General features: G+C 40.3%; 1 protein-coding gene across 3 annotated transcripts in view; it reads right to left on the reverse strand.

The window, feature by feature from the left end:
* Window positions 1-24,707, reverse strand: part of Lypd6 (LY6/PLAUR domain containing 6) — a 136,715-nt gene that overhangs the window by 13,343 nt on the left and 98,665 nt on the right. The window contains exons 2-4 of one of the 3 annotated variants that reach the window (XM_029559728.1): window positions 23,527-23,581; window positions 16,370-16,558; window positions 9,386-9,484 (exon numbers count right to left, since the gene is read on the reverse strand). In XM_029559728.1, coding sequence (XP_029415588.1) covers window positions 9,386-9,484; window positions 16,370-16,487 — 217 coding nt within the window. In that variant the 5' untranslated portion in view covers window positions 16,488-16,558; window positions 23,527-23,581. Of the gene's footprint in view, window positions 1-9,385; window positions 9,485-16,369; window positions 16,601-23,526; window positions 23,582-24,707 lie in introns of those variants that run through there. The other 2 variants (XM_008825162.3, XM_029559727.1) reach the window with 2 other exon arrangements.

Genomic DNA, 24,707 nt, shown 5'->3' on the forward strand with positions numbered 1-24,707 from the left:
CAGACTGGCTCTAAGAAAACAGGTGGAACTCACATATTACTGGGTGAAGGAAGTCAGAAACAAAATAATATATGTTTCTATAAAGAAACAATACAGGGCAAAACTAATCTACGTTATTGGAAATCAGAATAGTACTTATATTTGTTTTCTGGGACTGCTATTAAAACCACCAGAGAAGTAGACTTAAAAGTTTTCTTACAGTTTGAAATCAAGGTGTTCACATAACTGGTTTCTTCTGAGACTTCTCTCCTAGTTCGTAGATGGCTGTCTTCTCCCTGTGACTTTGCATCATTTTTTTTCCTCTGTGTCAGTCTAGATTCTAATCTCCTCTTAGAAGGACAGAAGTCATATGGGATTAGAACTCAGTTCAACGACTTCATTTAATCTTAATAACTTCTTTAAAGATCATAGCTCCAATATAACCACATTCTGAGTTATAAATTAGGACTTCAGTAACAGTAACCCTTGAGTGTGGAGAACGTGAGAAAGTAAGTGAATTTGGGTGCTGCTTTCAGGGTGTGTTTGATGTAAAAAAAATTATACTGCTCACTATTCTATGTGTATATTACACCTTAATTCAAAGTTTAGTAATAGTGACAGTGAAAGAAAAAAAGGACTCAAGATGAAAGAAAATAGACTTATGAAAGGGATGGGCTACAGACAACTGCCAAAGAGTTGCACAGCCTCTCAAATGCTGGGATTACAAGCATGTACCCCCATGCCTGGCTCTATGATCCACATTTCTTAATGACAGGTAACACTTTCAATGAGGAACCTCTCTTTCAAAAGCAAATCACTGAAATTCAGAAAGCAATGTGCTTATTTCTAGGTGAGAACCAAAGAGGTGTTTGAGAAGGTATGTAAAAATTATTGAGGGTAAAAAAGACTTTCAGTGGACAGCGGTTAAAATAAAGGCAATATGGCAAAAGCATGAAAAAGATGTTTCCCTTTGAGCTTGTTCTATTTCTCATTGCTGTGACAAAATACCCAGCATAAGAAAATAAGAGGAAGAATTCATTTTGGCTCACAGTTTAGAGAAGTTAGTCTCTCATGCAGGGAAAGCAAGGTAGAGTTCATACAGTGGGAATGTGTGGTAAGGAATCCTCACAACTCAATGGAGGAGGAAGCAAGAATTCAGACAAGAATCAGAGTCCATTATAATCCAGAAGGCCCCACATCCTAAGGGTTCAACAACCTTCCCAAACAGCACTACTAGCAGGAACCAATTGTTCAATTGTCTGAATCTATGAGCCACATTTCAGACTGCAACCACAACACTAACTGAAACCATTGAATTAATCTGGACAAAAACATTGTGAGTTGGAGTAAGTTTGATAGTCTCAATGTATCAGGAGATAAAAATATTCTTATTTAGAATGATGAACTTTCAGCTAAAATCTGTAAATGTGCTAATTCCAAGAATTTTATTCACTGAAATGGACTCCTTGTATCATCTTACCAATAAACAGAATAAAGTTAACATAATAAAACTAACACTCCAGAAGTATGGTGAAAGCACAGGACAGATACCTCTGAAGACCAAGGTACCAGAGAAAAGAAAAGCTTGTTTTGTTGAGCCTGACATTCCATATCTGGTCTCCCCTCCGAGCATCTACTAACTCAGAGGCTGCACAGGTGCAAAGGCTGAGAAGCCAAGCAGGAAGCACTGCCTAGAGCAGGGGAGCAGGGCACAGACTATGTCCATCTCAAATGGACCGCATGCACAAACACAAGTTCAGAACTAGCAAGGTAGCCAGGAGAGAAGTGAGGAGGACAGGCTTAGGATGAACTTCAAGGTTGGCAGTTACTCATACTTGCCACTTTAAAATACTATGACTTCTAGCTTCTATTGTTTCTGTCGATAGTAAGAAATATTGTACAGCAACTAGTACTGTGTGCATAGCTGGTGAGACTGTAATTGGTATAGGCACATAAAAAAATCAGGCAGTATTTGGTAAAGTCAGTGCCCAAGCCCAACAACCACACTGCTGGGACAGAGCTGGCAGGAGTGCATATGTATCAAATATGAGAGTTGTATAAGAACATTTGTGCTATTCAAAAACCAGACACAGCCCATCACAGTGGAATAGATTGATTTTACTGTATTCACGTAATGATCTATGATACGTCTGTGAGAAGGACTAACTTTGCTACTCCCAAACACAATTTCTCACCTAACATTGTTTAAGCAAGGACTGCATCCACAGTGTTCCATTTATACAAAGCTGAATGACAGCTGTCACACGTTGCATTGAGACCTATGAGTTCTATGGCTTCACAAACTGTTAGAAACCCAGAATATCAACTTCATCAGAGGTCATGAGATGTTCACTTCAGATTTTTCTCACATACGTATTTTAACATTCAAGATTGCTTTAAAAAGGAGGCCATCTTGGCCAATGTAATCGAAGATACTCCCAAAATTATACAGGATATTGCCACAGATCTTGATTGTCTCCCAGAACTTGAAGGTAAGATCCTACTGCTGAAGACAGGGCATACTTCAGAGACAGGACTTGAAGCAACAGAGTTGGAACTGACCTGGAAGCCTCCTCCCTGAAGGCTAGCTCTCATGGTTTTGGAGAACATTATGCAAGCTGCTAAGGGAGAACATCAATTGATGGTCCAACTCCAGCTTTAAAGCCCAATAACCACAACAATGACTATGCTGGGGCAGAAATGGCACTTTTATCTTGGGGGTAATCGACAGCTATCTAGTTGGACTTAAAGCCCACTCAATGTGAGGGAACTCATGTGTGGTACTGTAAACATAGTCAGATACACATGGTTGGAGAGGTCATAGATCTTAGAGGAAAACCCCTAGGCTGTCACATTCCCTAGACAAATACAATTTTCTTACTATATGTTAAATATGGATCTTTATATTTACAAACAAGTATCCCACTCACCACGCATCAAAGGAGCTTCTTTTGCAACAGATGGAGACTATTATAGAGTTCCGCAACTGGTGACACACAGAAAATAAGTGTCTGTGAGATGCCCAACCCTAAGTGACACATCTACAATGGAACCTCCACACTTAAGACTCACAGAACATAGTGGAACAAGGGGTAGAGAGAATACTAATGCATCTCTCAATTCTTATCAGTGAAACTCCTTCATGTAGCAGAGGGCCCTGAACACAAAAGGCTACAAATGGCCAAAGCATAAAGAATAAGAATCTGCAGTGTGTGAGTCCTTAGACAGGACTCCTATGTTAAACTCCACCCACCCGAGGCTCAGGGACCAGTGCAGAAGAGAGGGCAGAAAGACTGTAAGAGCAGGGGAGGAGGTGCATGACCACATGGAAACAGAAGGCTCTGGGACCTTGCTCATATGAATCTACAGAACTGGTAACAGCATACAAGACCAGTGCAAGCTCAATCAGACAAAAACCCAGCATAGAACTGGGGAAATGGGCAGTAGGCTCCAACCTTAGCCAAGGAACTATTGGCAGCCGATTACTCCTGGGTGAGGGAGAGTTGCTCTTCTTTTAAGGGAGTGACTGTGATAGGCTGACTAGACATCGGTGGATGAACTTGCACTGAGGGACATCTGTGTACACAAACTTTACTGGATCAGCCTTAACATATATGACAGATCCATGAAATCCAATGGGGAGGGCTATAGGGGTGAGGAGGGGTATAAAGATGATTAATAGATGTTTTGTATCAAATACACAAAATTTTAATTAAAAATATACAAGAAAGTTCATCTAAGACTTGCATTTAGCATGAGAGTAGTATAAAATGATAGATCATATGAAAATCATCTCATTCCCTAGGAACCAGAGGGGTGGGTTAAGACACCTTTGTAAATGCACAAATGAGCTCCAAAAGGACAATCTGAGGGCTGTGCTGGAGAAGGCGCTCATTTTCCTAGCTCAGAAAGTTGCAATGCCTCGGGTTCTTAAGGGATTTAGGGATACCTTGATGTAAAGGGTAGAAGCCTTGAGGAGCTGTACCTCAAATGTAAAATCTCATAAAAGAAAGAAAAAAACCCACCCTTAGCTTAAGTAAAACAAAACAGATTGTCTGTCCCACACATTTCCCTGCCTGAAAAATAACAATTACGCAGTAACCTTTCCTGGAACTTTGGTGCCACGGGGATTCCCTTCAGTTGAACTAGGGATCGCATTTCTGGTTCCCGCCTGTACCAAAGACTAACCAGACAATGGTCCAGAAAGAGCCAAGGGACACCTTCATTAACTCAGTTTCACATAAAAAGCAGTGAGCAGATGAGCTACAACCAATAGGACATGCATTTTCTAGCTCAGCATCTTCTGCTTTTCTATCAGCCATGATGTCAAATAAAGACTTTCCTTCCTTCATGAAGGAATGCAGTGTTCTCAGTTTAGGAACTCTCTACAGAACAAGTCTAAAAGATTGACATTTAATCCTCAGATTCTTTATTAACATTTACACAGTTCCTCTCTCAAGAAATAGTTAATCTTGTAGCAGGGAGAGAAATCAGGGGCAAAGTGACATGGATCCAATCCTGTGCACTCAAATCCTGCTTTGCTTCATCAGTTCTTTCATGGTCCCTCATAGAACATTATCTCAATATCCTTTCTCTGTTCACAAAATCAAGAAAAAGTTAAGAGAGCTGTAAGGCTATGTGATGAAATGATAGGCATAGCAAAATGTGAAGCAATAGGATCAATTAATGGAGGGAATCTTAGGTTCTCCTTTCTAGATGCAAGTATTACCATGAATCTGTAAGTGTCAGAGGTAAAAGTCATGTAATGGAGGAGGAAGTTTTTACACAACACATTCTGAAGTAAGCCACAATGAACCTGCAACAGCTAAGGGTGTAGCAGGCTAACACTGTCATTGTTCTAGGAGTAATTCTGGTCAGGTCTGAGCTTTCTTGAGTCATGTTGGACCCAAAGAGGATTCACAGCAAATGTGTCAACTCCATCAGCATAGTGTGTCAGCTCCGCCAGCATAGGATGAATGCAGAAATGGCCCCAGGTCCATCCACTTAACTGAGTTTAATTTTCTTCTTTTGGGGGGGGGTGCTTTTTGAGACAGGGTCTCCCTATAGCCCCAGCTGGCCTGGAACTTACTACGTAACCAGGCTGGCCTTGAATTCACAAAGATCTGCCTGCCTCTGCCTCCCAAGTGCTGAGATTAAAAGCATGTGCTACCACGTCTGGCTTGAGTTTAGCTTTCAAAAGCTTCTGAAATCAAGGCTGGAGAGATGGCTCAGTGGTTAAGAGCACTGGTTGTTCTTGCAGAGGACCTGAGCTGGGTTCCAGGCACCCACATGGCAGTTAACTGCTGTCAGTAACCACAGTTCCAAAGGATCCAACATCCTCTTTTGGTCTCCACAGGGACTGCACTCATGGGTGCCCTTATACACATGCAGGCAAAATATCCTTACGCATAAAAATTATCTTTTAAGTACTGTTAAAATCATTTAGAAAAAAAAATCCACATTTAAAATTTAGTTATTTCCCAGGCAATTCGTTATGTGGGCTCATTCTACATAGAAAAGATTAAGTGCTTGTGTGGAATAATCATTTTCACCTTCAACAAATTATATTCACATCATGTAATGATTAAAACCCGATTAAACATGTCACAAAATAAGCACATCCAGGCCAGGATGTCCTGCAACAGCAGCTCTTCGGCTACCCTCATCCAGCCTGTTGGTCCTCTATAGCTGCTGCGGTCTAACAATAGGCAGACAAAACAAAGCCAGGAAATCAATAAACACACTTTACATTTTAATCTAATAGCATGGCTATTAGTTTTATTTATATAAGAAAAATAACCTAGAGTTAAAAAAAAAAAAAGAGTCCATTGGCCTTACTTCTTGGTTAAGGCTTTGAGTTCCCACCCCTCACCTGAGGCTCAAAGGCTCTCCAAATGACTGAGCTCCAGTATTTGGGTCTAGTAGTCTACAACACAAACTACTTGCTACTCCCAGGTCAGGTTTCCCCATCTGCTGGGCACACTCGGAAGTCCTGTCTCCATACCACTGCACTGAGTGACTTCCAGATTTGCCTTCTCCAACCTCCTAAATCCATTTCCCAGTTGTATAGCTGCTGCAATCCTCCCAGCACAGGATTCAGGATTCAGGATTTTTCTGATGCATTTACGGCCTCTCAGTCCCCAGCTGCTCTTCTTCCCTTAAGTTCCCACAGCACTTAAAGCCCCGTCTCAGTTGGCACTTAACTTTCACCTGCTGTTTCTGACACCTGATATGGTCAGATCTTATCTCTCAGGGTAAACTGTCTGCTCTTAGAAAGAAGAAACCAGATTCCTATCTTCCACTGCATAATCGCCCAGGAGGCCTAACATGGCTGCTTTGCGTCATGGATTCAGTGCGCAAGTCTCCCTTTATCCTTATAAATTTAAGGACAGAAAGATGAAAGTGGAGGGAAAGGGGGAAGAGGGTAAATTTTGTAAAGATCTAGTGAAAAGATCTCTCTGACGCTTTTAGTTATCTGTACTTTGAAAGGGGGGATTATGATCTCAAAAGAAAGCATCAAGACAGAACTTTATTTCTTGAGAGGCATTCCGGAAGAGTGCTTCTGGTCACCTGTGCTTTTTCTCTGTGACAGAGATAGACTTGTATGCCATAAAAGTCTACAGAGAATACCAGTTCACATTCCTTCCTCTTCCTCTACATAATCTCTGCTAAGGTGTCTCAGAGCTAAGCAATTATAAGCACACTTACACTTGGCTGTTGTCTGAATGTGTCTCCCAAAATTCCTATGTTGTAACTTAATCATCAGTGGGATGGTATGAAAAGGTAAAACGGTAGCCTTCAAGACGTAATTAATTCATAAGGGTAAAACCCTCACAGGTAGGACTGGGACACTTATAAAAGGCCTGTACTAGGTGGGTTTGTTCCTTTCCATCCTGCCTTCTATTATGTGAATACACAGCACTGCTCCTCTTGGAAGCATGCAACAATAAGGTGCCATGTTGGAAGCAGGACACCAGATCCTCACTAGACACCAAACCTTCTGGCACTTTGATTTTGAATTTCCTGGCCTTCAGGGCAGTGGGAAATGCATTTCTGTTGTTTTCAAATTCCCGAGTCTCAGATGCCATGTTATAGCAGTGGAAACAACTTTGGAAGCCAGTTGGTCAGATTTGTTCTAATAGAACTGGCCCCAAAGCTGGATACACAAACAGATTTTTCTGGATTTGTCCAGAATCACTGTTTATATTGGTCAAATTTTGTTGTCTACTGGAGTCACTTGGGGAGCTTTTAAAAATCATTGCTCTCAGAAAAACTCCATGTCGGGTAAACAGGAATGTTTGGGAATGTACTAGTTGGTCTCAATGTGCCGCCACTTTTGAGAAGCAGTGGTTCAGCAGGTCCCTTAGTAGCTGATGCAAACGTTCATCCTGTAGCACTAACGTCAGAAAATGGAAACACTGGCTCATTCAGAAATGCACAGTGCCTGATGGCAACAGAGACACATTGGTCCCCAAGTGGCTAGATATCTGACTTCTGAATAAGTCAGCCTTTATTGTCAATCATGTTTTTCTCTTTCCTGTAATCTTTAAGGCCCCATTGACCTCTCTGTCTAAAAGTAAGCAAGAAGTCTCTAGAAATGAGACATTTCCCTTCTGAATAGGTAAGAGCTTGCATTAGTTCCCACCCTTGACCATTCATTAGAATCACCTGGGATATATAAACATTGATACAAGGTTCTGATTTCTGAGAAGCTGGTTCATTCTGTGTGGAGCTGTGGTTCTTAACATGGCCCCTAGACTACAGCATCTGCTCACATGGGCACTCTTGAAAGGTAAGTTCTTAGCTTATCTGAGACCTAATGAATCTGATACTTAATGGGGGCTGGAGCGTGGGGTGATAGCAGCAGCCTATATTGCAATAAACCACGGAGAGAGTAGTGGTCAGGCTGGAATTTCAGATACACTGGAGTAGGCAGGGTATAGGTTTCAGGGATTCTGGAAAGTTCCCTAAGTTCTACTGGGTAGCCTGAGTAGAGAGTTCTAGATCAAACAGTACTAGCTTGGGTGGCTACTGTCTTTAAAAAACATATTTATTATTTTTAATTGTGTGTGTGTGTTTATACATCCACATGTGTATACTTGTAGGTACATGCACATGAGTGCAGGTACACACAAAGCTTAAGATGTCAGATCCCAGGGGCTGGAGAGATGGTTCAGCAGTTAAGAACACTGGCTGTTCTTGCAGAAGACCCAGGTTCAAATCCCAGCACCCACATGACAGCTAACAACTGTCTGTAGCTCCAGTTCCAGGGGATCTGACAGAGTCTTCTGTCCTCTGCAGGCATTGCATGACAGGGGCTCACTTACCTACATGCAGGCAATACACGCATACACATAAAATAAAAACAATAAATTTAAAAAAAAAGATGTCAGAACCCCTCAGAGCTGGAGTAACAGGCAGTTGTGAGCTGCCTGACGTGGGTGCAGGGTACCAAACTCAGGTCTTCTGGAAAACCAATATATGCTTCTAACCTGACCACTCAGCCATGTCTCCAGCTCCTACTATTTGTCTTTCAGTAGTGTTTTCATTTCTCTCCCAAATGCCAGCATACCATAACAAGTAGAGTGACATTCCTCGGATTGAGCAAGGGTTCTTGCATTGTGTTGAAAAATAATGCATTTGGTGTGTTCATCATTTTAACAAGTCTCAATTAGATCAACAACAAAGAGAACTAACTGCTATCTAAAACACCTGTCATGAAGTACCCCATCTTCACCATCCCTTCTACCCAAAGAGTCTACTTTCATCCAAAATAAAGCAGCCAATTAACCATGACCTTTATATCTGTAGCCAGATATAAAGGTTTTTTTTTTTTTACTTTATATGAAAAGAGATATAAATAGAGTGAGTCTTCATTTTTAAATAAGCCTTTTGGTCAAAATGTCAAGCTTCAGATGCATACCATCCTGTCCTTCAAAAGAACTTAACAGTTTAAAAAACTCATGGTTTTCATCCCTGCACTGATGATATTCAGAATTCTGGTTTATATAGTCTTAGGCTGTAAGTCTCCAACAAGAGATGCAATAAACAGAATCTTTATATGATCATCAATCCGTCCTTTACATGAAAGAAGTTACTATGCAATGACGGAGGCTTCCAAGAGTGACAGACAGACAGGCTGTTCTATTCTTGTTCCACATCTGGCTGACCCCAGGGTAGGAAGTCTCAGTTTGGAGCTCCAAAGATGCTTCATGAGAAAGGCAGGAATCTCATGGGTCCTTTTAGATCTCTGAGAGTCTTTGAGGATGAGTCATGCATGTGGCATAAAAGATCTACTAATAGCCTTAGACAAAAGGAGCAATTGTTACAGCAAGCATGCACCAGTCTTCAGCATGCCCACTCGCACACAGCTCTGGGGACCCCAATCTGTCTACTAAGAGATTACCTTGAGGACAGTAGACATCGGGAGCCCATCGGTTGCATTCGTAATTGTCTGCTGCCTCTTCACAGGTAAAGCATTTAAATCCACCAGGATATGGCGTGGCTGCAAAACCAAGAGAAAATTGCTTTTTAGGATGAGCACAAAACCTGTGAAGTTAAATATGTTGATTTTAAAAAAGGATTCTCCAGAGATCATGGAAGTGTAAAAACAAACAAATAAACCAACTAAACACTGAACTACCTGATGACCTAGCAAATTTATACTTAGAAATTTATTACTGAAACATGAACACTTACATTCATACATGCATACAAATATCTAATCAATTTTCTTAGTACAGGCTGCCCATTCCAAATCTGAGAGTATGAAATCTAAAATGCTCTAAAATGTGAAACATTGAGCGCCAACATTATACTCCCCCAAATTCCACAGCTGACCTCGTGTAACCAGCCACAGTCAAAATGCTGGTGCACGAAAAATTTCATCTAAAACTCCTTCAGTTTATTTGAGGTATATGTATATATGAAACAAATGAATTTGATATTTAAACTTAGACCTCATTCTAAGATATTCTGCTACATATAGTCCAACATCCAAAAAACATCTAATATCTGAAATACCTCTGGTCCCAAGCATTTCAGATATAGGTTACTTAACCTATAATGACCCAAACTGTAAAAACTCAGATGTCTATCAAGACCATTTTTACAATGAGAAAATTTGAAAATGGACTGCTTGCAGCTGTCAGGTGTTGGGGATGGCAGTGTGTAGGTAATATTTGGAGCTAAAGAGGTGTGGGTCACACAATTCCAGCAGTGTTCTCTGATGTTTTCCATCCCCTCTCTAAACGAGTTGCACTTTTGCCTTCTGAATAGACTGTCCTTCAAGTACGGGTGCTCTCTGTCTTGCCTTTAAGCTCAAGTGGTGGTGGAACCTGAGAATCATGTTCTGGAAAGTACTCAGAACACCAGGGCCTTCTGTCAGCACAAGGAAGAAGAGGATCAAGGGGCCATGTCTGGAAGGATACGCTGGTGGTCTCTGTCTTTTCACAGGCAGGCTTGCAGTTGCCTCTCAGCGGTAATCATCTGCTTGCCTTGACAGTCAGAGCGCTGCCTTTCATAACCAGATCTTGAGCATTCTTTAATTTGTAAAACTACCTGGCCTAGTTGAAAGCTGCAGACACTCAAACATTCAGCTGCAGGAGTCAACTGCTCTCCTCTCAGATGGCTGATCCTGTGGATCCCACTGGTGGAAATAATCATCTCAGGGTAAACTGCTTTGCCCACATGGAACCAATTAAGTATGTTATCAAAAATAAAGGAAGGAGGAGGTAGCAGCTTAAGGCTATAATAATGGTCCAGATATAACTTTGGTTTTCACTTGCCCATTCATAATATTTCATAGAACTGACTGAGACAGTACTCAGTACCTGAACATGGTCAAAAATCATAAAATGTCTAAAAGGGACCTTTTTATGGGCCCATTTGAGAGTCCTATAGTTCTTCAACTAGTCAGTGACTCAAATCCACAAATAGGTCGAAAATAAGAGTAGGATCATCTCCTAAAACAATGGAAAGCAACTTAGAGATGGCCACTTCAGTCCCATGAAGAAATTACACTATAGGAAGAAATGTTCTCCTGTCAGATCACTTTATGAAGCAGAAGAAAATAGATTGTGAAGCACACAAACCATTAACACACTCCACATTCTGTCACCCAGAGAAGTACATCATGTTTGAAAGAGTCTGCTTTGGTCAGTACATGCCCACAGAATAGAAAACAAGAACATTCTCAGATTCCAAAGCCATTCAATATCTTGCGTACATTTTGATCAGTTTGTATTTTATGACTATCATTATGAGAAAGACCAAACATTTTAGGAAATTATACTGGTCCGATACATTAAAAAACATTCTCACTATTAACTTAAAATAACTTAAGAGGGAAAACTTTGAAATAACTTGTAAAATTTAAAGTAGAATTATCGAAGTACAGTTTTGAAAAAAAAGATATTAAGGACTTTACAAAGGAGAGTATTGTTCAAAAAATGATCATCATATTTGCCAAGGTTTATGACTGCGGGCTAACTATACCACTTCAGTTCACATGATTAATTCACTAGAGCATCCAATTTTATCTGTCTGTCACTGCAGCCAAAACAATATTTGGCTGGGATGTTGGATTAGTTATTCCTGGAAACTTTCCCATCAAAGAGATAAATTAAAAACTTTGAAGAATGAGGATCCAATTGCTCCAAGAACAAAGTTATTAAGAACCAAACACTAGTAACTTGTAGTGTTCCCAAATTTTGGTTATCTAATAGACTTTTTAAAATGATCTTTTACAAGCCTAATGATATATTAAATTAAACACTGTCATTTCTTACATAAGAAGGCCCTTACTCTGAAATTAACTCAAGGACACTGAATCTGAACAGAAGTATGAGCCCGGACTCCATGTAGCAAAATGAAGTTTTGCTTCAAATCATTCATGATTTGAATGAGCACATCAGCATACGTCAGTGGCAAATAACCAAATGATCTCAACTTGGGTGAGTCTTATTTAAGTCTACAATTCCTTATCTGTGTGCATTCTGAAACACTCTAATTTGATACTTGTTTACAGGATCTTTCATTGACATTTTGCCAATGAGCACTGGTCAATAAATATCACCAATAAGTGACAAATCTTTGCAAATATATTCAGCTTAAAGTACAATACCAAGCAAATGGTTAAATGCTTCCCTCTGGAAATATTTAGCCCCAAATAAGGTCAACAGATAAACAGCTATCTCCAGTAACTTGCTAATTGATACTACATCTGATAAAGAGTTTATTTTTCTTTTAAAAGACAGGGAAAGAGGTTCGGAAGAGATGTGCTATTTTCTTTTTTGTTACTTCAAAGCCTTACAGAGCAAGCAGAGTTTCAGATCCTGTGGCCCCAGCTGTGAATGAATCTAATTTGGCTCCTGATCACAGAGCTAATAAGCTTAGTAGTCTGTGTTTCAGGGCATAGGGCCTTGGTCCCTCAAGAGAAGGTGATTGTAAAGAAAAAAAAGAAACACTGAAGTGCCCAGTTACTTCCTGTAAAATAATCTGTCCATTAACTCTCATGGTCAGCCATAGTTTCAACCTCCCATAATTCATTTGTAAGGCATCAGAAAAGATTTAGTCTTTGTTTCCATCCCTTGGAACTTTCTCCTGGACAAAGGCCTTCAGTTACAGGAAACGTGGTGAGAACAGACTAGTAGAAATGAATGCTACATACAATGTGCCTATTTTTGTTAAAAATAATTTCCACTGTTTTTGGACAATAGATACAAATATAATTTTTTTCAGTCTAATAAATTTATCTTTCTCTCATTCTACAAAGCAGCAAAATACTGGGGAAACAATTTTAATGTGAATATATTTCTGACAGAAATACACTGGTACCTGTCTAGAAAGTCTGCTTACCCTGTAAGACTTAATGAAGGATAGGACAATGAATAAACTTGCTTGGCTCCCTACTTGGGGCGTAAGCAAACCTCTGTAAGGACATGTCTCTTTGATGCACACGATTAAGGAAAAGATTAGAACATACATGCAGAGGAAAACTGGATCTTTTTAAAGGAGAATTGTCTATTATATGGAAAGAAATGGAGGCCAAGAACAGGGTACAGTCATTTAGTTAAATTCTGCCATCTTGTGTGATAGCTGACAATCAAATAAGCAGCTCCAATTTCTCTCAACATTAACTCCTGTTTCGGAGGTTGCTATTAGGCTTGATGCTTTAACCATAGAATGGAAAAAAATATTTTTCACATTAAAAAAAAAGAAGAAAAAGCACATTCAAATTATTGAACAGAATGTTCTGGAGGATGGTGCCTCAAACTTGAAATCCAGACAGTTTCTCATAAAGGTTCAGAAATTTCAAAAATTAGGGAAGCAGAAAGCAAAGGAGATTAGCGATGAGGGGCTGGATTTCTTAATCCGGTTTCTATTGGTGATGGCTGTCTGGACTCATGAGTCACGTGTTTGTGTTTAGCATGGAAAACGTGTGTGTTGGCACCCTTCCTGCACCTCCACGTTTCTCTGTGGACAGATTCTATGCTTTTCCATGTAACATTAATGGAATCTGGCTCACTCACTGACCCAGAGAAAGCTGCTTGTACCTCCACCTACAAAGTGAGGTGGTTGTATAAATAATTCAAAATCAAACTAATCCTGGGTTTCTCTCATATATTTTTTATGACTTATATTCAACAGAAACCTGCTTATTGGTAGAGAGATCACTTCATCTAAGCATGGGTGAGGGCTCAAGGGCAAAGAAATCAAAAGTGGAAACAAGCACACTCTACAAACTTCTAAGTAGTTTGGAGAAATGTAAAGTTAATTCTGATCTGAAATGGGGAGAAAAGCAAAGTTCTGGCCAAGAGGGAGCCATTCAGTTACTAAAATTCCACACAAATTTTTGCTGCCTAGATCCATTAAGAGACCTGCTGGTAAGTCGTCTACTTATAATCTAGTATAGGAACAACTTTTTCAACTCCTTTTCAGATTTTAAAATCATATAAGAAAATCCTATTGATTTTATACGAGAGCAAGTGCCTTCTAACTAGGCACCACTTTATTTAATTAGCATAGGTCACACGAGGGAAATTTTCCATTATTTTATTTTATTATTATTTTTTAATTTGGAACAGGGTGTTGCTATGTAGTCCATCTGGCCTGGAATTATGTAGCTCAAACTGTCCTCAACAGCTCAATCTTCCTGCCTCAGTCTCCCACGTATTGCACTCACCATTGTGTACTACCACACCTAGCTTCCACTATCTCTTAAAGAACAGAAGCAATTCACTCTGTGACCTGCAGAGTCCATCGTTCAAAGACCCCACTCTGAAATCATCATCCCAGGCACTAACTCGCTACCACATGGAGGAGGAAGGGGTATGTTTTGTTCTTGTTCACATAGACCCATTCACTTAAATTTCCCTCCTACTCTGTATGTGCAACCTTAGCCTCAGAAGAGGTCAAGGACCAGTTTTGTGATCTGAGTCTATCACCAGAGCTGACAGAGAATGTCACAGAAGCCAGAAACTCTGGCATACACTCCTAAGAGACTGAAATCTGGGTCTTTATCTTCTCAAGTCTGGCTGTTTGGGGGAAAGAATAAACCACAATCTAGAAAGCAGACCAAGCATCAAAGTATCTTCATGTATATCTTTATTTTTTATTTTATAGATTTCTTTGAGTGTTTTTGAAACAGGGTCTCCCTGTACCCCTGGCTGCCCTGGAACTGGCTATGTAGACCAGGCTGGCCTCGAACTCACAGAGATCTGCCTGCCTCTGCCTCCCAAGTGCTGGGATTAAAGACTGCTACCACACCCAGATTTTTAGTGTATATCTTTAAAACAAAGATAAAACTTGCACAAAATTAAGCATCCAGATAAATTTCTCATACAATTAACTAGTGGGCACCAGCCTATACTGCTGTGAGGTACAGATACAAAAATCTAAAAAAAAATTACTAATATTTGTTTCCTAGCAAACTAGCAAAAGCACATTTGGACTTACTTAAAACTAAGGTAGTAGGATTTTTCAACACTCATAGCTTACTAACTAAACTAATGACGACAAGAATAACCATTCAGTTACCTTTTAGGTACAGGTCTGGTGTTCAGATATATAATTTTCTTGTTCATAATGCTATAGGAAATGCATATTTACCACGTTAGAAATAAAGACTTAAAAAAGTCCCTAACATTGCCTGAGCACTGATCACAACACAGAGATAAGTGCTTCATATGCATTATGCCATTTAATTGTCACAAAGTCAGGGAATTTATTTCAAGGAAGATTACGGAACAGCTGACCTAGTTGCAGAGCCAGGGTCAGGTGGACTCCAGGCCCTCAAGTGTCCCATATGCCACCTCTCAAGCTGCAGGCATTACATATTCTAGCATTGTTGGGCCAAAAAAGTTCAAACAGTTGCCTCCCCTTTGCAGACTGTATGACCTTCAAAAGTGAGGACCATATTTTAATTGCCTGTATACTTTTTATGCCTATCACAATACTTGACATGCAGCAGACATTTAAAAAATAATAATATACCTTGGAGCAAAAGGTAAAGGTTGGGATACACAGACTATACCCAGCTCTCAGCACCACAAAGGCAATACAGAAGAGTAATAGAAGAAAACAAAAGGGAACATAGGTACAGAGCTGGGGACCAAAGGGGGATGTCACACTGATGTTTCCCAAACTGAGGTCCCAGGGTATCCACACAGGACAACTTGAAATCTTGCTGAAGGCATAAATCACAAGTAAAACCCAGCTATATGCAAATCAGAAACTGAAGGACAGGGACATGCCAGTGTAGTGACCTACATGGTTATATACTCCCTAGAGAACTCTTAACCACAGGAAACCAAAAACCCAGGGAACAAGAAGTTGTGGGAGGCTAAGAAACTAAGAATAAGATGCACAGAGAAGACTATTATCTGATCTATAAAGCTCAGATCTTTTTACAATCTGCCTCCTGGAACGGGGTGGTTCACTTGAATAGCTGGCTGAGGATCGCTGGCTGAGGACCCACACAGCAAAAGGGAAGAGTGTGTAAATCAGAGTGATTGTATAGAGAATGAGAAAATAAGCCTAATAATTTGACTTAAGATACAAAACACACACCTTTATTCCCAGCACTTGGGAGGCAGGTGGATCTCTCTGAGACGGAGGTCAGCCTGGTTGACATAGTGAGTTCCAGGCCAGCTGGGGCTGCAGGGAGACCACCCCCACTTCTCATAAAACAAAAAGAAAAAAAAAAAAAGCAAACACCAAACATTCTGTGGAAAGGAGGGGGTAAAACATAAGGCACATATTACACCACCTTAATTAAGTCACCAGGTATTTCCCCTTCCCTGAAACCTGCTTCTCCTGGACATGCTTCAACTCCTAATTGGAAATGAAGCGACATTTTCACAACAAAGGGAACACATAAGAGTCTTACTTGACGGGTGGAGGTAGATGATGTCTTTCACTGTGAAGTCCCGGGACTGAGCGGCTTTGAGACAGTCAGCCAGCAGGCTCAGGAGCAGGAGCCAAGCCAGAGCAGGGCCAGGTTCCATGGCAGACCAGCGTGTCACTCATACAGGGGGCCCCAGAGTGGGGTCTTGAGGCGATGGGGGAGGACTTGCACCTGAAACAAGAAGACAGACTCATCTCAGTGTCCACCAGGAGACAGCGCAGACAGCTCAGCTGAGCTCTGGATGGTGAGCTGGGCAGGGGAGGGACAACACGCAGGGCCCAGAAAAGCAGAGTGCCAGGGGGAAGAACTTTATAAATGGTAATTTTAGAGCACTTAGAACATTCCAGCCTAAATCTCTTCTTAATCAGGTTGCTCCACTGGTAGCAATCCCTCCTAATATCCAGCAGAGATGGTATCAAGAGAGATTGAATTTTAATGAAATCCAGTTATTTTTGCCAGGAGGCCAGGGGATGTCTGCCAGACAGCAACAATAAATAAGTCAGGTAAAAAGCTCAGAAGCATTTCCTCAGTAATGGTGTGGGCCAAGCCTGAGACCAGCCTTTCTGAGTTGAATCAACCAAACTGTATGGGATAGACTTTCAGACTGGAAAAGAAATGAAGGTAAGCTGACCAAGATAAAAACTGTCTCAACAGCACAAAATCTTAGTATAACCAACATCTGTTGGTGACATACTGTTGAAGCCATTTACAAATATCAATTTATTCGAATAGCCCTATGAGGTTTCCGCTATGATTACCCCATTTAACATGAAGAGGTCCAGCACACAAGGACAGGGCTGGCTCCTACACAGGCCGAGTGGCTTTCAACTCTGCACTTTAAAAACCAGTGGATGCTACATTCTGCCTAAGGATGGATGATTATAAGATTGAGTTGCTGCTTATCACTAAACAACCAACTATTGTCCTTTATTCTGATTCTTTTTCACTTGAAAATGAGAACAGTCGAGACCTGTAATGGGGTTAGACTGTCCAGCTCATGCAAAGGAATGTCTTTATTTGGCACCATGCCACCCCTCACCATCTTCTTAGTTTTCTATCCTGTGTCTCACATGCTGCTTTCCAAGTTCCATCATCTCTCTTGTACAAGCAAGAGCATCAGTGTGAGATATCCACTTATTTAAATCGAATTTAAAATCATAATTTGGACATTTCATTTGTAGATGTAATATAAATATTCAACAATTTAAAAAATTATTGAACTTTTTGCAATTTTCATACAATATAATTTGATGGTATTTAGAGCCCTCATTTATACCTTCCCTTATGCCCCCTGGCCCAGTTTAATGTACTCTTTTAGATATAAGGCCTATAGAGTCTAATTTGTGTCCCCAAATGTCCTTCAGTGTAGGTCCATCCACTGGAGCCTTGTTAACCTACCAAGAGTCCCATCCTTGAAAGAGACTGTCTCTCCTCCTCCTAGCAGCCATTGGTTGCCAAAAGTTCCTTAGATGGGGTTAGGATTTCTTACTCCCTCACATCTATGCTGGTACTTTATCTGGTTTGATCTTGCATAGGACTTAACAAAATTTTTAAATAGCATAACATTTTTAATTCCTTATAAAAACAAATAAATTGGGGCTGGAGAGATGACTCAGCAACTAAGAGCACCGACCACACTTGCAGAGGACTCAGGTTTGGTTCCCTGTACCCATGTGGTGGCTAACAGTCATCCATAACTCCAGTTCCAGGGGATCCAACACCCTGTTTTGGCTTCCATGGGCATTTCATGACATGGGTGCACTTATATAGATGCAGGCGAAACACTCATATACATTGAATCAATAATAAATAAATAAATAATTTAAAACTGAAAAAATAAAATAAATTATGACTAAAATATTATGAAGCAGAAACTTAATAGAAAAATATCAATGTGGCCTATTCAGATATTAGAATGTACTACAAATCAATATTAATCCAAACAGAATGATACAAAAATATGCCAGTAGATTCAACTTTTCATAGGATATAAACAATTTTTCAAATGACAGAACATGACACTATTAAATGAACATATAAGTTGATTGAAATGTGAAAAAGATGAACTGAAATGGATACACTAAAATGACTTCCAGGTGCTTTTGTGTTCATTTGTTTTTAACTAGTAAACTGTCAGAAGATAGTATAAGCCCTGTAGATAGACAGCCCTGTAAGGGCTGATGATGCACCCAGGCCAGGCCCAGACTCACGATGCCAGCTTCTGTTCATACTTTGCTTCTTGGAGCAAACTTGCATCGAGGAAGAGAATGGGCTGCCAGGTGATCTAATAAATGTGACTGCCAAGCACTGTGTGAAGCACTTCGTGGGTGAGCAATGCAACGAGAAACAAATGTCAGAGGTGGCCTTCCCCTGCTGAGGCAGCAGTCCAGTCACAGACAAGCTTCAGCTCAGCAAAGGAGGCAGCACTCCATTTCCCAGCCATTCCAATGTTCCCCTGCATCACAGGCCCTATTTCTCAGCCATTCCTCTGTACCACACTGAAGAAGGGAAGGGAGGCTACACCCAAGCGACAGGTGGGTATAATGCACTTTGGAGACCTGACTATGCCACAGCCAACACCCCTACTTCCTCCCTTGAGAATCAAGGATGAAAACTGCAGGAACATTATGTTTGTAACTGTAAAGACCAACTCATATCCCCAGGAGAGATATTGGAAAGCAGACCACGATGCATGAACAGTAAAGGGCTCAGAGTTTGCTCAAGCTACCATGCAAACACCTCAGGCTATCCAGTTTAACCAATTTACTTCTCTCAGCTCTGGAGGCTGGAAGTTGAGGTGTCAGCAGGTTTGGCTCCTCCTGAGGCTTTTCCTCTTGGCTTACAGGTGGCCACCCTCCCTTTGTCCTCTGAGGCCTTCTTATTCCTGTATCCTGTCCCTGCTCTTTTATAAAGGAACCAGTCCTGTTGAATTAGGGCTCTGCTTTTATGATTTCCTTCAATCTTAGTTACCTCTTCGAAGGCCCTGTCTCCAAATAAAACCACATTCTGAGGCACATGGTGATAACTTAGAAATTCTGGGATAACCACATTTCAGCCCATAGCACAAGGTTTCTTTTATATTACATCCCCTGCCCCAAGGCATGTCACAGAGCTAGTAGTTACCAATACAAAGGGTGAGGTGGTCTGAGGTGCCACAGAGAAATGCAAGCACCTTCCCAGGCTGTGGGGCCATGAGCTCCTCAGGTCAAGGACTTGCTGTGACTATTGTTACTGGTTCAGAACCTAACATGGAGGGGCCTCAGCTGCCACTGTGAAGAGCCGAGACATTTGCCTCAGACCCTTCTAATACCTTCAGGATGGTGTCTCTCTGCTTTTTACCTCTGCCAGCTTGTCCTGCATTTTGCTCTAAGAGATGAATGATACAAATGGCGAGTCTGCAAAGGAAAACTAAAATCCAGGTCACACTAGAGAATAAAACTTAAAAGCCATAGATTCTATTACCTTATCTACCTTCTCACCCCAAATATGAACTGAGAGGTGTGGAAAGTATCTTGATATTTCAAGATACTTGAATTCAAAATTTTTTAATATTCAAAATTTTATAGCATCAAGAAACTGATCTTCGTAGTAAAATAAATAGTAAAGAAAACTCATGGTAAAATTCAGTTGATCGATAAGGGTTAAATATGGCAGAACTTTTCTTCCAGTTTTATGCTACTCTGCACTGAAAAATGAAAAATATACAACAACAATAAAGGTAACTTTGGTAAGATGAATGTTGAGCCCTCTCCCCAGATATCCATGTGGTAATTCCCAGAAGCCTCTGAGGGTGAGAAAGAACCTGAATGTGATCAAGTTAAGGATCTTGAAATGGTACGCAGGTGAGCCAATGGTGTCACTGCCAGTGTCCCTACAAGAGGGAGGCAGGAGAGCACCAACCAACAGAAGGAAAGGCAGCAGAAGCTGGAGGTTAATGTGAGTGAGGAGGTGCCGCTAGCCAAGGAATGCTGCAGGTTCTAGCTGAAAAGGGCTAGGAAATCCTCCCAAAACCCCAGAAAAAGGCTGTCCTGCTGAAGTCTTAACTTCGGCTTGGTGACTGGTATTGGACTGTTGACCTCTAGAACAAGAAAGTAAATCTCTGCTGTCTGAAGCCACTGAATTTGCAGTAATTACAACGGCCATAAGAAAATCATACAGCTGCTTTAAAATAATTTAAAACTACAGTATAGCCCATTTATACAAATATGCAGGAAACAAAAAGTAAAACTGTGTTTGTCATTTTCATAGAATTAAAAATTTTTATTTCTATATTTTGAATAATTATTAAAGAATTATCAGGTCTAACCATGTAAGACTGTCATTTTTATGCTAAAATAATGGGTATACAGTGAGGGCTTCATGTGGCTCAATCTATAGCTTCCATAGATGGTACTGACCATGGCACAAAAAAGTGTTAAATGGCCACTGGGATGAGATCTACACAAAAGTTAGCCCTATGTCCTTGTTTGTCCAGTCAATCTGCACACGTCTCCCTCATCTACAGGCTTCACTTTTACTTGGCTCCAGTGTTCACATACCTGCTGAGTCCTACTCTTTACCAGACTCTGATGTATGGAAATACAGCAGAGAGGCCATGGCTCTCTCACTTCCCCATTTAATAAGCTCTGTGACTTCTCAGAGCATACTGTGAATTTTCCATCAGATAAGGGGTGGCCCTTATGTGTTTCATGTTTGGCAACATATTTGTGTGTGTATGTTTATCTATGTGCCATGGGTGCAGGTGCACATGGAGGCCAGTAAACAGCTTTGGGTATTGTTCTTCAAGAGCTGTCTACCTTGTTTGTGAGACAGAGTGTCTCCCTGGCCTACAGCTCCTAAGTAGTTTAGGGTGGCTGGCCAGAGAGCTCCAGGGTCCCCAGTGCTAGAATTATAGGCACATGCCACCATACCAAGCTTTTTTAATATGGGCTTTGGGGATTAAGCTCATGACCTCATGCTTGCCAAAGCCATGGAAGGTTCTAGAAACATAAAATTACTTGCATGTTCAAAATTTTAAAAAATATTTTTATTGACATACAATAAAATTTCATACAATGTATTTTGATCAAAAAATTTTGCCAGGCATGGTGGCACATGTCTTTAATCCCAGCACTTGGGAGACAGAGGTGGGTGGATCTCTGTGAGATCAAGGCCAGCCTGGTCTACACATAGAGTTCCAGGCCAGCTGGGGCTACAGGAAGAACCTGTCTCAAAACAAAACAAAATAAAACAAAAAGTTTAATGAACATGTATCATTATCATAAGCGGGAACTCCTCTCGAAAGAGTAAGTCTGACAAAATAATTTCACTTGCATCCACAATTATCTTTTACTCTAAAATTTTTACTGAGGTAAGATTCACATAATATAAAATTCACAGCTTTATAATTCAATAATATTTGGTATAATTCTTAACATTGCAAAATCATCGTCAATATCTCATCTATAACACTTCTATCACCCCATTCACAAGGCCTATACTCATCAGCAATCACTCCAGCATGGCTCCTCCCCTTACCCCGATAACCCCTACTGTGCCCATTTCTATGGACTACCTATTAGGAACATTTCATGTAAGTGGAATCTACAATGTGTGGTGTTTTGTGTCTTGATCCCTTTGTTTAGTATGCTTTCAAGTTCCGTCCATACTGTAGTATTAATCAGTATAACAGTAATTTTTATGGCTAAATGTTTCATTCTGTGAATATTTTTGTTTATGCATCAAATGATGGACATTTGGGTAGTTCCCACTTTTGGTTATTATGAACAATGCTGTTATTAATATCATGAACATTTGGGGGGAGAGCAAATATGTGTTGTATTAGATATATGCCCAGGCCTGTTCTTCCTTGGTCTCATGAGTACCAAGGGTTTAACTTTGGGGGACTTCCAGTGTTCCAAGGCAGGTTTACCATCCTTCATTTCCATAAACAATATTGAGTATTTTAATTTCTCATATCTTTACCAACACTTTTTTTCCTTTCTTTTAAAAACCATAGTCAACCTAGAGAAGGTGAATTGTATCTCACTACCTTTTATTATCTCACTATAATTTTACTGCATTTTATTTGTGTCTTCAAGTAAGCAATGAAGTTGAACATTTTTTATGTGTTTGTCATTTGTATATCTTCTTTGGAATTATGTCTGTTCAAATTATTTGCCCAGTCTTTTAAAAGTTGGATTGTTGAATCCAACTTTTGTTGAATTGTAATAATTCCTTCTCTCTCTGGAGTCTAGGCATTTACATAAATAACATATTATTATCAAATATTTTCTCACATTCTCTGTATCCTTTTCCCACATTACTTTTGAGACAGTGTTCCTATGTAGATCAGGCTGGCCTTGAACTCACAGAGACTTTCCTGCCTCTGCCTCTGCCTCCCTAGTGCTAGGATTAAAGGTATATACCACCATGCCTGGCTTTGTTCTACTTTCTTGATGGAATACTTTAATTCATAAAGGATTCAATTTTGATGAAAACAATAAATTGCTTTTTATAAATATAGACTTTGTTCCCTTAAAAATGCCAAGTCCAACTCAGAACTAGAAAGACCTGCATACAATGCACAGTAAAAGAACTTGTCTACTTTGCAGTGATCGAGGCTGTATTTTCCACCTTTCTTTTCCATGAGAAAAACAGGATGGGCAGGACCAGTTATTAATATCACTAATGCTTACATTCCTACATTAATCACAAAGCACCACCCATCCTATTAGTGTTTTCTAGGAACTTAAAATGAAAGATGATCGACAAGCATTCACAATTAGTCTAACAGTGACTGAAATACAGCTGTGCTGAGGGGGTATGTCTCTGCAGATTCTCAGTCACAGATAGAGCTTTAATCCCCAACCACACAAATATGATATGCTCAGATATTGACATAAAGGCTCTTTCTTGGGACTCTGATGATTTTCTGAGTCCACTGCGCCTTTGGATTGTTCTAGACATTTAGAAAAGATGTATTTCCATTTTATAATGCTGCCATTTAAATATGCACTTCGGATCCCATCCCTGAACAGAGCTCTCTTTATGAAGACGCACATGCTCATCTTCACAGCTCTGTGACCTTTCATTTGTTATTTATGAGCTTTTGCAAATCTAATACCACTCTGACAGATTTAATTCGTGCTCTAAATTACCTTTGCATGAGTTACTCAACTGCTGGTTTTATTCCATTGGATTACTTGCTACATTCTGAAATAGGAAAAAAAATAGTTTGAGATCTATGAGACCTTCACTTGGGAGAAAGTTGAAAATTGCATTCAGTATTTTTACTTTATGAATGGTACTAGACAATATAAAGGAGAATTTCTACACTAGCCATAAAGGTAAAGTGATAGAGACATGTAGGCCAAGTTTTACAAATATAGACCCTATTTCTATTTCATATAGAGTCCATAAATAAGATCTTCCCACTCTTTAAACTGGACACTAGAAGAAAATGAAATACTTCCACAGTTATATTGACTTAAGTATGTACTACAGGACAAGAATTTCCGAGCCTTTGATATTACACACACACACACACACACACACACACACACACACACATTATTCTAGGTCTAGGGCAAGGAAGGATTGTCAGAAATTAAAGCTATGTTTAGGTTATAAGAGGTGCTCAAGGCTCAGTGAGCTTGTCTACATTATAATCAAGCTAAGATAAGATGAGCTTTATGGTTGCAAGGTTAGGTAAAAGTCATTGTCCAGAGTATGTCTACATTGTAAAAGTTATTCCAACATGCTGCTGCTGGGGAGCACTGTTTGCCACATGTGGCCTATCCCACTAGCCACTGTTTAGCTCAGCATTGGAAATGTAAGCCAACCAGGCAAATCTGAGTTCTTCCTGGATAGTTTTCTTTCAGGAAAAGACAAGCAGCCCCTCTCTGGAAGAAGAGACCCAAATACAAAGCCAGGTACACGTGAAAGCAATGCCCCCCCCCTCACCATGTGGAGGAAGAGAAGGAAGCTTGCTGGCTTGGAGAGACAGAGGAGAAAATGGGAGACAAGAGCTCCAACCATGTTCAACCCTTGCCTTTAGAGACAATTCTTAATTCTTCCATGAATTATTATGCCAGCCTCACTTTCCATCTAACAAATACTTCCACTGCTCAGGCTGCTCTGAGTTAGTTTTCCTTCCTTGCAACCAAGAGTTTTCATTCAAGATTCTTCCAAAAGGGACCATCCAGCCACTTGACTATTCTACGTAACAAATGATTTGTTGTTGAGACAGGGTCTCACTATGTAGCCCTGGCTGGCCTGGAACAATCTATGTAGACCAAGCTGGCCTCAAACTCACAGAGATATGCCTACCTCTGCCTTC

Source organism: Nannospalax galili, unplaced genomic scaffold (assembly GCF_000622305.1).
Source record: "Nannospalax galili isolate Female #2095 unplaced genomic scaffold, S.galili_v1.0 scaffold87, whole genome shotgun sequence".
Taxonomy (NCBI): domain Eukaryota; kingdom Metazoa; phylum Chordata; class Mammalia; order Rodentia; family Spalacidae; genus Nannospalax; species Nannospalax galili.